This window comes from Dermochelys coriacea, chromosome 1 (genome assembly GCF_009764565.3).
Source record: "Dermochelys coriacea isolate rDerCor1 chromosome 1, rDerCor1.pri.v4, whole genome shotgun sequence".
In the NCBI taxonomy this organism is placed as follows: Eukaryota; Metazoa; Chordata; order Testudines; family Dermochelyidae; genus Dermochelys; species Dermochelys coriacea.
In genome coordinates this window covers 10,312,120-10,326,404 of record NC_050068.2, presented here as the reverse complement: position 1 = coordinate 10,326,404, position 14,285 = coordinate 10,312,120, and the positions used below count along the sequence as shown (strand labels likewise).

At 41.5% G+C, this 14,285-nt stretch overlaps 1 protein-coding gene across 1 annotated transcript in view; it reads left to right on the top strand.

The window, feature by feature from the left end:
• The window catches only part of PAAF1 (proteasomal ATPase associated factor 1), a 26,081-nt gene extending 11,796 nt beyond the window's left edge, over positions 1-14,285 (top strand). Inside the window, exons 7-12 of the mRNA XM_038418023.2 lie at positions 1,205-1,399; positions 4,203-4,294; positions 6,770-6,885; positions 9,124-9,206; positions 10,428-10,510; positions 13,767-14,285. Coding sequence (XP_038273951.1) covers positions 1,205-1,399; positions 4,203-4,294; positions 6,770-6,885; positions 9,124-9,206; positions 10,428-10,510; positions 13,767-13,844 — 647 coding nt within the window. The 3' untranslated portion in view covers positions 13,845-14,285. The remainder of the gene's footprint in view (positions 1-1,204; positions 1,400-4,202; positions 4,295-6,769; positions 6,886-9,123; positions 9,207-10,427; positions 10,511-13,766) is intronic.

The window sequence follows — 14,285 nt, the reverse complement described above, 5'->3', positions numbered from 1 at the left end:
GAACAGTTGACTGTCAAACTCCTTGCTGTCCTAAATAGGCTGGTATCGCCTGGTTATATGGATTACACTGAAAATTCCTTCCATTATAAATGGTTATTTAGCATTAATCAAGTCATTCAGATAATAAAGGTTGTACCGCTGTTGCTTCAGATGATCTGTTATTTTTCAAATGTCCAGCAATGTTGTAGGTGCCTCATAAAACAAGTAAAGACACTGTTCGTGCCTCAGAGCATGAAATCTGTTGCGTTGTGCTGAATTTAGGGGAGGGTGATTACCTGACAAGAGGGCAGGGGACAGGAATAGTAAAATAAAACCACCTCCATGAGCCATGGTAGCTATGTGGGTGGGAGAAGCTCTCCCTCCGACATAGCACTGTGCACACTAGTACTTATGTCACTCAGAGGGCTGGTTTACTCATGCCTCCAAGTGACTTAAGTTAGGCTGACACAAGCTGTAATGTAGACATATAGCCTAAGTGGCAGTTGTCGAAATAGTTGAGCAAAATATTAATTCAGTATCTTTCAGGTCTCCTGCAGTGAACCTACCGTAATTTTCACTTGACCTTTTTTTGGATTTTTAAAACATGTAAAAGGCTTTGCGAATATATTGCAATAATGTTGTAAATTAATCTGACAGGAAATGTAGCAGAGCTTCAGTGAGAGGAAATCTAGCAGATTTCTGTTGTCTCTAAAATTGACTTAATCTGTTGTGTACATAATTGGATCACAAGCAGTCTCAGTAGCTGCAGTCAGCTAGAATAATTAAGTTTGGTTTTGTCTGGTTGCAGTTGACTTTTGTTTGAAAAACAGCCCTGGCATTTGAACTTTGCTTCTGTATGCAGACTGTTAATTAAACCTTGTAACTATTCAAATATACCTCTTTAAATGTTAGAAACAACAGTGATATAAAATTGTAAGGGAATGTTAACAGCTGGTAAGAAACATGCTTTCCGTGTTGTTGTATCTGGAATACACAAGTATCACTGACCTGTCCAAATTCATGATGGGGTTATCTAGCTCAGGGGCCAGATTCAGTTCTGGTGTAAGCAGATGTAACTCCAATGGGATTTCACCCAACTGGCCTACTGCCTGTGAGATTCTGGTGCATGCTTTCCAGCTTTTTAAAGCAAGATAGGTGCTTTTTCCAACCTTGCTGTAACTTCCTCGCTTCTACCCTTCTGAGAAGTTTCTTTGCTTTGGTGTAGGTATCCTGGACACAGCCATTGTGGATCGGGGAAGAAATGTCATTTCCAGTTCTAGAGATGGCACTGCCCGCCTCTGGGATTGTGGGAAATCTGCGTGCCTAGGCGTTGTTGCAGATTGTGGTTCTCCTGTGAATGGCATTGCTCTGGGTGTTGCTGACAATACAATAAATCTGGGCTCACCTGAAAAAGTACCTAGTAAGTAATATATAGAGATTTTCTTTTTCCCTTAAAAAGATGTACCATTTGCAGATTCTAGGGGAAATACATAACTGCTGTTATGAGAGGGGAATCCTTCATTGCTTGGGCAGCAGTTCCATGCTCAGCGGTCTCATCTGACAGCATAAACTCAAGAGGAAGGGAAGCGGGCCATCAGGGTTGCTCATTGGAGTCCTGAGAGAAGCTGAAGAATACAGTTCCTTCTTAGAGGATGATAGAGACTAAAAGGTGTAGCCAATTATTTGACTACACTCCTAATTCATTATTAAAAATATCTGAGACCAAATAACTGAACTTAGCCACTTTATTCTCTAAAGACAAAGCAGTACAGTATGAAAAGCAAACATACATACCCTCCTTCTGGGAAGGAATTCTTATCTCACAGTATGACCTTTATGTTTACACAGAAGTTGTACTTCAAAGACAGGCATTTCAGCTAGTAGTATTTCTAGTATGATTTTACAAGTTACAAAAGTCTGTACTAAAATCCAGCCCATCAGTTCACAACAGTTGTTGTTTTGTTCTATACTTTTTTTTAATCTCTGTTCTAGATACTACACTCCAAATCAGTTGGGTGTAGAGCGACATCCCAGCCTGTGCTAGGACACAACGTTCATATCTCTTGCTTTGACAGGCTTCCCATTTTCTAATGCCAAAGCTGACTTCAGCTTTGCAAAGTGTAGTGGGATTTTTGACGTGGATGAACGGAACTATAAGGAGAGCGTAATACATTTAGTTAACATAATTTCCCAACACTTTGTGTGCGTATATTGTGACAGGGTCAGGCCAGATGGCTACAGGAGAGTGATCCTATTGGGATCTGGGAAGTGCTTCGCCCGCCCACTGCTAAAGGATCTCCCCCCAGCCTAAGAGGGGGATCCACAGGACCTGGACACCAAATGATTACGGGGGACAACTAATGAAATAACAGGGACAGGAGTGTGGTCAAAGGGTCAAACAAAGGGAACCGGACGGGGACACCGAGCAGAGAACCCCAGACAGCGCCCACAGTTCCTCAAAGGCATCAAGGGAGTCAGTGGATGCCGCCAGAGGAACTCTGCCCGGATATGTGAACGGACGGAGAATCGGAAATAGGCCCCACAGTCACAGGAGACTCCATCGGCCAACCTCCTCACCCTGGTTTTATAGCTGGCCATTTTAGCCAGGGCCAGGAGGAGATTGACCAGGAGGTCCCGTGACTTTGTGGGGCTGCGCATAGGGAATGCATAAATAAAAAGGGGGAAAGTGTAACCAAAAGCGCAACAAAATATTTGTTAGGAGCTGGAATAGGGGCTGCAGCATGGCACACTCCAAGTATATGTGTGCCAGGGTTTCCCTCATGCTGCAAACGGGGCAGGTGTCTGGGATGGGATGAACCGCGCCAAGTACACGCCCATGCTCGCAGCTCCATGAAGGAGCCACCAACTGATATCCCCGGCGGGCCTCGGGACCAAGGTGGAGTATAGGCTGGCCCACTGAGGCTCCTCACTCTCTTCAGAGATGGCAGGAGGTCCCGCCATTTTGTATCGGGATGGGACGCAAGGGTGAGGCTGTGAAGGGTGTGGAGCATGAGTGTGTATAGATGTTTCCTTGGCTACAGGAGAGTGATAGAAGGCAGCTATATTAGCCCCAGTTTGAGTAGGTCCCTTTTCCCTGGGTAAGGCAACATAGAAGGCTCCAGAACAATCAGGAACTTTCTAAAAACAATTAAGACAGACAGGCTGATTAGAACACACCTGCAGCCAATCAAGAAGCTGCTAGAATCAATTAAGGCTGGCTAATCGGGGCACCTGAGTTTAAAAAGGACCTCACTTCAGTTTGTGGTGTGTGTGTGTGTGTGAAGAGCTGGGAGCTAGAGGCAAGAGTAGCTGAGAATGAGAATGCGTACTGTTGGAGGACTGAGGAGTACAAGCATTATCAGACACCAGGAGGAAGGTCCTATGGTTAGGATAAAGAAGATGTTGGGAGGAGGCCATGGGGAAGTAGCCCAGGGAGTTGTAGCTGTCACACAGCTGTTCCAGGAGACACTCTAGACAGCTGCATTCCACAGGGCCCTGGGCTGGAACCCGGAGTAGAGGGCGGGCCTGGGTTCCCCCCAAACCTCCCAACTCCTGGTCAGACACAGGAGGAGTTGACCTGGACTGTGGGTACACAAAAAGGGCCAAACTGAGGGCTGCCGTGAATCTCCGAGATGAGCAAATCCACCAATAAGCGCAAGACCCACCAAGGTAGAGGAGGAACTTTGTCACAATATCTATATATTTATAATGGGTATTATATTCATACCATGTGCATAATACTCATTTAATGTGGTGTATATTACATCTAACATGTATGTATTGGCTAAAATTAGCAGGAGGTTCCATTGGCTCTAGGATCTGTGTGATTATTGGTCCACCCTGCCATTCTTGGTGTTTAGGGGTATGCTTCTGCTCCACAGGGAGCTCTGCCGTGGGTTTCAGCAGGAGTAAGATTAGGCCCTATATAACTGAGGCCTTTGGAAATGAGCATATTGTCTGTTGGTACATGAATCTCCTTGCCTTTCCCTCCCTAGTTAAAAGGGTGTTTTCTTCCCCTTTCCCACCCCAAAAGCATCAGACATTTTGCCACACCAAGTCCTGGTCTGAACCTCAAAGGGACCTGCTGGATTTCTATGTAGAAAGAGGTATGTCCTATAAGCGTCTGGTAGAGATTTTGGTACCATCAGCATAAGCATCCCCAATTCTGTTGCCAAGATGCCTTGCATCACTGCCAATTATATTAACAATTAGAATTTTAACAGATGAACGTGAAATTGGGACAGAAGGGAAAATCCTGCTGTTGGCTCGGGAAGACAAAAAGCTCCAAGGTGTGGGATTACAGAGCAGGCAGCCGGTAAGGATCTCATGAGACGCGTTCACTGCTGTCCATTCAAAACCTCTTAGCCACTTTTGACTTATAAGATGAAATGTTAACAAGCATCTGGAACTCATTTAATGTCTGTTTGCGATACGCTTTTTCTCCTGACTTCATAACATACAGGTGTGCAATGCACCAGTTCAGTATTGGAGCATGCATATCGGGAGTGTGATGCGTTGAAACCAATGCAGTGATTACACATTGAAATGAGGATATGTAGCAAATTCTATTCAGTGTATAATCATTTCTTTTTCTAAAGGAAATTAAATGCAAAGACTGCTAGTAGAAGTTTGCAATTTTTAACTACAAAATTCAGAAAATGTGGCTATTACACCTGTAAATTAAGACATAAATTTAACACTAAAGGGGCAGAGGTGTGGTAGGAGCTATAATTTTGCATTTTCTCCCTTTCATATGTTGTGTTCTAGATTTTAATGCAGAGGTTCAAAATGGTCTTTTTATCATGTCTAATCCCAAAATGCTTTGCAAATTATGCAGAGAGCACCATTGAAATACAGCCTTCTCGGGGGGGGGGGTGTCACTGACGCAGTATATAAGTAGGGGAGGTGGGGGGAGCAGCGGTGGAATTTTGGCCAAGGACACCACGGCAAACCCTAGTGTTACGAAAAGCACCCTGGAATTCTTAATGTCCCCACACACATTTTCCCTTGGATTTTAAGGCCTCCCCTTTCAACAGCATGGTGATGTTTGGGTTTATGGTTGTAATACTAGAAAAAGAAAAACATGGGTACAATCTTTCTAAAAACTGTTGTTCCGTTTGAAAGCCCAGTGTAAAATCAGCCTAGCATAATCTTGTTAATTTGCATCCATCTCTTACATTTTGTAAAAAAAAAAAAAAAAAAAAAAAAAAATCCTTCATAAAAGGATTACATTATTTTAAAAAATTCCTTAGAAAAATGTATTTGATCTGACTCACCCTCCATACAATCTATATGAGATCACTCCAAGCGATGGCTTCTTCTCTGGTCAGCAACAACGAATTTGTAGTATGTCTCATTTTTACAATAACGCCGCCTTCCCCAAAATGTCCTTACTAGAGCTGCCTTATCGAGTACCTGTGCTATCTTAACAAATGGAGACCTGTGGTCTACCAACCACTACCTTCTGCCTTCCTGTCAACTGTGGGTGGTCTGGTCTAACCAGCTGGGAGCCTGGGATTCTCTCTCACTTGCGAGATAGGCTTAGAGCAGCCCAAACTGGAATAGGAATGGGAAGTGTGTAGTAATGGCACAGCAGGGCCTATGATAGAGCCTCAAGAAGGTGGGGGCCTAGAATGTGCTTGTGCCAAAAGCCAGACATACCAGTAATGACATGTGGAGAAGCAACTGGGAGTAGCTGTGCAAGACTTCTTCATAATAGCTCCATCTATGGAGTGAACAAACAAAGTGAACCGCATCTCCCTTAATGAACTCAGTAGTTATAATCCAAATTTTAACTCTTCTTTCCAAGGGTTTAAACAGTGGTCAGAATATATCCATAAACCAAGCTGCCACAGAGCAAACGCTGCCTTAACAACTCCTCTAGTTCTGTCTAGACAGTGATTAATGTAAGCAGCAAAGGGCTAAAATACCAGTGTACTCCATAAAGCATCAAGGATGGATTTATAAGGTCTGATGATCTTGGCTTTAAATATTTGTTCTCTTACACACCAGTGACTAAATTGAGGCAGTGGATCCTCTGCACAAAATGTTAAGACTGGTAGTGATAATCTTTTATACAAGTACAGTCTCTGGTATTGGGACAGATGTTTGCCTTACACAGTACAGCTTCCTTTCTTGTATAGTATCTCCAGTACACACATTTCCAAAACATGGACCAGATTTAAATCCTCTTATAAAGTTTAAATAGAGGACAGAGACTGAAGAGGTAGAGACATGGGAGAACATCTGAGTTTGGAAAAGTAATGGAGAGATGGCAAATGCTGCATTAGAGAAGACTCTTCCACCAACTGTAACACAGTTGTGCCTGAAACAGAGGGAGGTTGCTGCAAGATTAGCTGGGAAAGGAGTGAGATTTCTAGGCCCTGCAATGAAGGCTGGAGGAAGACCATGGATGGTATTCTATGCCCAGTATTGTCCCTGCTGTCTCTGTATGATGTCCTACCTTATCTCTCCAGGGGAATCCCAGCAGTGTTAACTACATATATTGCCAATGCTAGTGTGACAGGCTCATTCCTGGAGGCTTTCTTTGCATTATTGCCTTTGCGTGTCTTGGGATGCAGCAAAGAGCTGTTAGCCTCATGTTGCATCTGACAGGTTGTGTATAATTGTCTGTGATAACTCACGGAAGTGACCGTATCCATGACTTCCTAAATAAATCATTCATTCCCTTTTCTCTGGGTCTCCTATTAAGAATAAAGCTGGTGGGTTTTGTCTTTCACGCTACCTGTGAATAAACTGATATTTAAAGTCTTCTCTCTTTCATTCCCAGGTGTTTCTCTTTGTTGGATCCGATGCATTTAACTGCTGTACCTTCCTCTCAAGCATCTATCTCCTAGCAGGGACTCAGGATGGAAATATATATCAGCTGGATGTGAGAAACACAAAGTGAGTGGCAAGTGTGGTGAAGTGTTTAAAGCAGTGAATTCAACGTTGGTGAAAGGAGCTAAATTGACAGCCATGGTGACTGTAGAGCAGGTACAACACAAGCACCAGTAGTGCAGGTATCCTTGGGATGCTGGCTCCTATATTTAGTCACAGAACAGGCATATCAAAGTCAGTTACAGTTCAGTCTTTTTCTTAGTGCCCTACCTCTGTGCTTCAGGCCTGATCTGAAGGGACTCCTGCTAGAAGTGAGAGAATAACTCAGTCTCTCTGGCCTATTCAGCCCTTGGCATCTCTACAGAGATGACCAATGAGGATGCCACTTGTGTTTGTGGTGGTTTTGTTGTAGACTCTCTTCCACTAGGAACTGGACTGAGACTACAACACGGATTCATTTTATATAGACTGCTGAGATTCTGAAAAATGGAACTTGTCTTGCTTTATATAGATTTTGGTTTTATGCTGTGTGCGTGCCCATCCAAAGCTTTGGATGCTCAGGACATGCACTTAAAATCACAATAATGTGGGAGTTAAATATAAAACTGTTCAAAGCAGCAGCACTTTTTCCTACCACATCGTTATATCAGCTGTTATACAACCAATACAGCTTAAAACGCCTTCTACCAGATGGAAATCCCATCCCCCACTGCCTCTGACAATGAACTTAATTCTTTAGGCCTTAGATATAACATGCCTTATAACTGGTGAATTCTGCTCGCAATATGATTCTCCATTCCAATTTAGTATTTTTGAATTGATCTGCCCACTGCCAGGTGTTTCCTTTTTCTGAAAGCTCTTCATCAAGCTCATACATACAATGCAATGATTAACTTTGTTTATATTCGTGCCAAATGCACATTCCACTTGAGAGGTTGTCAAGATGGTACCTTCAGATGATGACACAAGAGAATTTAGCATTCAATTTCTGAACAACTCCTTTTCTGTTATTGGAAAATCTCCAAGTTTTCATCTATTTCATTAACGATAATCTCTTTAAATTCTGTATGGAGGGAATCATGGTGCATGTCTACAAACTAATTAGCATTTAGATCCCTTTATATCTTCTGTAATTGCCTTTGGAGGAATCATTGCCCTGATCTATGCACTGAAGGATTAAATATTGAGCTTTGCAGACTGAATGCATCTCTCTCTTTCCAGTTTTATCCCTTGTCCATGGTGACTAACCACCAGCTTTCCAGTCTCACTCTGTATAATTCATGTGACTGTAATGACTTTAATCTTTAAATAACTTTCTTGCTCTGTTCTGTTTGCTTTTCTTTATTATATTGCATATGGGCATTGTTCTGACAGTTGGGCCTATAACTTTTTGCCTGCTTGGGAATTAACTGTGAAAAATAGGTCAAGTTTATTTTTAGTAAAGAATGTTATAAACAGGTGCAAGAAAACCAGACACACAAACTGAATTAGTTCAACAAAAAAGCCTACTGATATAACTCAAGGACTGTGTTTGAAGTCAGGGTTTGTAAACAAGAAAATGTGGGTCTGCAAATTAATGAACCAAAACTGGTGTGTCAGAAACTAGGCCTAATTGGTAGACAAAATGAGGGGGTGGTCTGTTCTACCCACCACTCCCTTTTTGGATGAGATAACAGGCTACTGAAGCAAGCTTCACCATCATGGCTGCCACCCTCACCATCTCCTGGGGCCCTGGGTCTTTGTTATGCTAACCTCGAGAGATGTCCCATCCTGACCAGACCAAGGCAGAGAGAGGGACCCAGATGACATCACTATCACCATCAGCTCCAGCTGAATCACAATCATCACGTAGGATGAAACGGGATCAGAGTTTAACAACACCTCTAGCCCATCTCAACTAACGTCTCTTTTCCCCAAAGGACAGTTGTTGCCATCTTTCATATAATCCAAGAGGCTACCAAACACAAGGAGTTTTCCTTTTACAAACTCTCTCCAGCTAAAGAGAAAGGGAACAAGGGATGTTGTTAAAATGAAAGTCTTATTTAATATTTTACCTTTCAGATGCGTTAACTGTGTTTCCTTCTTTTCTTTATCTTTAATAAAAGGTTAAAAGGATATTTAATGGTGTGTTTGCCCTGGTACTAAGAAGGCTGAGGTCTATACCAAGCCTTGTTTAACACTATTTAATGTTAAACAGTGACCGGGTTATGTTAACACCTTTGGCCCATATATTCCATCTAAATTAGTACAACAGTGTGGTCCTTGATTACAATACTTTGACCTTGTTTCTGCTGGTTTTTCTAGGGCTCCAGTTCAGATCATTCATAGATCAGGAGCACCAGTGCTTTGTCTACTCCCTTATAGAGACGGATTTATTGCCAGCCAAGGTAGTACAAGAGTTCCTGAGGCAACAGTGTTTACTTTGCAATGTGGTTACCTTAATCATCATCCTCGTAAGACACTTTTTTGCACATTTCTCTGCAGTGTGTGGACATGTCAGCTTCTGCTTGCGGTCCCCTGAAGCAGAGAAGAACTGTTAAAGGCACTTTATAAAACAAGGGCCTGATTCTCCACTGCCTTGCTCCTGATGGAGTCTCTTACAGCTCTGCAAAATGGGTGTGTAGTGCTACCGTTCTGAGTTGGGAGCGTTTCCCACCCACTTTGCAGAAGTATAAAATCACTATACTAGGCTGTTCAGAAGCAGGCCCCCAGTGAATTAAGAGGATGTGATGAGTATGTTCTGACCAAAGACCAGAGCTTTTAGATCGTATCTTTTTTATACCTCTTGACATGTTTCCAGTCTGGTGCTGGAGGGGAGCTTCCAAAGGGCTAGCTGGAGTTGCTCTTGTCTCTCCTCTTGGTTATGTTCACGTCCCTCCATATGATCAGCCAATGTCTCACTGCGATCATGCAGCTCTGCTTTCTCTGTGAATTCCTGGGTTGTGGTGCAAGGTGTTAGCTGGCTGTCCAAGTGACGTTTTGGTCTACGCAGGAGCTTGAGACGTAATTTCCAGCTTGAGGAGATATACCTGCACTAGCTTACTCGAAATAGGAGTGTAGCTGCAGGGGTGCAAGCGGTGGGATCATAACCAGGTGGCTAATCCCTACCGCTATTCACATCCCCATGGCTATGCTTCTGTTTTTAGCGCACTAGCTCGATCAGAGCTAGCATGGACATATCTGCTCAAGCTGGAAATTACATCTTCTAGCTCAAGAGTAGACATATCCTTTGAGAACATGTCCACTGCAAATGGATGACAAGTGATATAATGGGAATGATGTTAATCAGTGTTTCATTAACTTCCTAACATCTCATGTTCTTCTGTCATCATTCCCCAGTGGTCTCCCAAAACAACTGACTCTTCCATGAGGTACCCCAATCTTCTGAGTGTCTGTCTGGCCAAACTGGCAGCACACAACGTCTATTCAAAGGACTCTGTTGGCTTTGTGTAACAAGTGCAGTTCTTCTGCATTCTTATGATTTAAAGCAGTGATTGGACTCTGATACAAAACGGTGCCTGTATTATGCCAATTTGCGTCAGTTTGTAGTTGAGACTGTCTTGTCTTGCCAGCAGTTCTGTGTTCCTTATCTGTTTTGTTTTTTCGAGGTGATGGAACCTGCTTTATTATTCAGCAAGATCTTGATCACGTAATTGACCTCACAGAAGCAGACTGTGACCCTGTATACAAGGTAATGGCTAAGTCTACTTACTATTGCCCTGAGTAACAGCAAGGGGGAATGAAGGTGCCACTCTGCAATGGCTGCCATTGTCTGGTGATTTGGCCACCAGCAGAGCTGACCCCTTTTTTGAGAAGTGAATTTTTAAATATACTCTTTTATTTGAATAATTTTAACACTTTACAAAAACAATTCCTCCTGTCATGTATCTGAGGAACAATAGCGTAATTTCTCCTCTCTCAGATGGGGAAACCGAGACAGAGAGGTTAAGTAACTTGTCCATTGTCTGAGAGAGCTCTGATTAGAACTTAGGGGCTCCTGCCTCTGCATTCAAGCCTGTTTATTTTAAAGGGCAATTGTATTTAGAAAAGTGACTCTAAAAATGGCACCGTTCTTACCCAGCTGAGCTGCCCACTGCGCATATTCCGAATCACATCTGTTGATTTCAGAAATTGGAGTAAGTTTTTGCTACTCTTTATTTCCATAAACCCTCTGAGTCAACACAGCTCTGGGGGAGAGCACTGGATTAGGATCCAGCTCTTTACAGCCACAGTGTTGATGATGTTGCTTAGCGCTCCTTGTAACCAGGTTCCAGTTGCAAAGTAGAGCTGTCAAGCGATTAAAAAAATTAATCGCTCAATTAATCGCAGTGTTAATAATAGAATAGCATTTATTTAAATATTTTTGGATGTTTTCCTACATTTTCAAATATATTGATTTCAATTACAACACAGAATACAAAGTGTAGAATGCTCACTTTATATTTATTTTTGACTACAAATATTTGCACTGTAAAAAAAAAAAATAAATAGTATTTTTCAGTTCACCTCATATGAGTACTGTAGTGCAATCTCTTCATCATGAAAGTTGAACTTACAAATGTAGAATTATGTACCAAAAAAAAACTGGATTCAAAAATAAAACAATGTAAAACTTTAGAACCTACAAGTCCACTCAGTCCTTTTTTCTTGTTCAGCCAAACGCTCAGGAAAAAAAACCAGTTTGTTTACATTTTCAGGAGATAATGCTACCTGCTTCTTGTTCTGAGTGTTACCTGAAAGTGAGAACAGGTGTTCACATGGCACTGTTGTAGCCGTCGTCGCAAGATATTTACATTCCAGATGCGCTAAAGATTCATACGTCCTTCAAACTTCAACCACCATGCCAGAGGACATGTCCATGCTGATGACTGGTTCTGCTCGATAACAATCCAAAGAAGTGCAGACCGATGCATGTTCATTTCCATCATCTGAGTCAGGTGCTATCAGCAGAAAGTTGATTTTCTTTTTTGGTGGTTTGGGTTCTGTATTTTCCGCATCATAGTGTTGCTCTTTTAAGGTTTTTGAAAGCATGCTGTGCACCTCATCCCTCTCAGATTTTGGAAGGCACTTCAGATTTTTTTAATCTTGGGTTGAGTGCTGTAGCCATCTTTAGAAATCTCACATTGGTACCTTCTTTGCATTTTGTCAAATCTGCAGCGAAAGTGTTCTTAAAATGAACAACATGTGCTGATTCATCATCTGAGACTGCTACAACATGAAATATATGGCAGAATGCAGGTAAAATAGAGCCGGAGACATACAATTCTTCCGCAAGGAGTTCAGTCACAAATTTAATTAACGCATTATTTTTTTAGCGAGCGTCATCAGCATAGAAGCATGTCCTCTGGAATGGCAGACGTAGCACGAAGGGGCATATGAATATTTAACATATGTAGCACATAAATACCTTGCATTGCCGGCTACAAAAGTCCCATGCAAAAACCTGTCTCACTTTCTGATGATGATGTAAATAAGAAGAGGGGAGCATTATCTCCTGTAAATTTAAACAAACTAGTTTGTCTTAGTGATTGGCTGAATGAGAAGTAGGACTGAGTGGACTTGTAGACTCTAAAGTTTTGCTTTTGTTTTGTTTTTGAGTGCAGTTATGTTACAAAGAATCTATATTTGTAAATTGCACTTTCACAATAAAGAGATTGCACTACAGTATTTGAGGTGAATTGAAAAATATTGTTTTTGTTTACATATATTTGCATTGTAAAAATGATGATCAAAAATAATAGTGAGCAGTGTACATTTTGTATTCTGTGTTGTAACTGAAATCAATATATTTGAAAATGTATAAACATCCAAAAATATTTAATAAATTTCAGTTGGTATTCTGTTGTTTAACAATGTGATTAAAACTGCAATGAATTGTGATTTTTTTTTTAATCGCAATTAATTTTTTTGATCTAGTTGCATGAGTTAACTGCGATTAATTGACAGCCCTATTGCAAAGTCATATCTTGCTATCTGTTCCAACAGTATACCCCCTGAAGGCAGCGTAGGCCAGCAAACCCTAGGGCAGAGTTTGGCCTGCAGACTTTTAACTGGTGGTGATCCGTGAGCAAAAGAAATCCATCTTTTCTTTCAGATCTCACAGAAAAGCCCATCTTATAAACGGAGTTCATTTGATCGGTCATCTTTGAAACAATTCAAAAGCCCCCAAAAAAACTTGTTTCTAAGAGTCATTGCTGAATAACTATAAAGCATTTAGCTGTCACATTATAGACCCCAAGCGCTGTTACACAGTCATCTTTATAATGGCAAATCTGAAGAAAAATGGACATACCTAGTGGACCAGGAAACATGCCCAACAGTGCTGTTCAACAGGACCGCCCACCATTTACTAATGTGTCTTCTTCCCTCTTCCTCCAGTTTTCCTTCAGGGAAACTGCTACATTTTCAAATGTTCCCATTTCTCTTCAGGCTTTTGCTGAGTTCAGAATCCACTATAATAGAGCATTTGGGGAAGTATATGAGCTTCTGTCAGTAGCAAACTGCTCTGTCCATGGCGGTACCAGTAGGATTTCCAATTGTTAACACAGAGATACCAGATTTATTTGAGCATAAGCTTTCGTGGGCTACAGCCCACTTCATCGGATGCATAGAATGGAACATATAGTAAGAAGAGACTCCACTTTTTCATTTTCTCTGTAAGAGGCTAATTAATTAAGATGAGCTAGCTTAATATGGATATGTTTCTATTGTGAGTTGTCAAGCAGCTGCAGCTGGTCTTTCACCTTGCCAGTGGCCAGTTATTGTGATTTGTCAGCCTTATGGGAGAGGTGTGTTTTAAGGATGAATTTAAGAGGATGGGAGTTTTTCCCTATTCATGTGGGGTTGCATAGGAGAAAGCACTAAGGTGCTTGTGGGAAAAGCAGATGAGGACGATGTTCATGTAAGAGGTTTTATTTTTAAATAATATTTTCATTTCCCTCTTCTAGGTAGCGACATGGGAGAAACAAATCTATACATGCTGCAGAGATGGGATGGTGAGGAGATACCAGCTTTCTGACCTCTGACCAGTTGTGGTGTGTGGAAAACAGATGAACTAAGAACCAAGGCTAAAGTCTCTAGCTAGGTTTGGAACCTAGACTATATAGCACTTTCCAATAAAAGCAAAGCTACCTTTCTAGGACTGTACAGTATGTATGAAGTGTGTATATATAAGCTTTGAGAACATTGTTGTGATAAAAATCTAAGAACAAGGCTGTACATAGAATTCTTGATCTTGTGCTGCTTATTACAACCAAAGTTTAGACCATTCTCTTCCAGTAAAGCAGCTTATAGATGTTAATGCAAGACCCTTTGTATCTGCAATATATTTACAGAACTGTTTTCAGCATTCAGTGGACAATTTTTGTATTTCTAACAAGACTATGATCTTGGGGCTGGAGAGACAAGAGATGGGGAGGTGACCATATTGCAGAATTGATTGAAATAAAGAGATTGACTTTTGATCA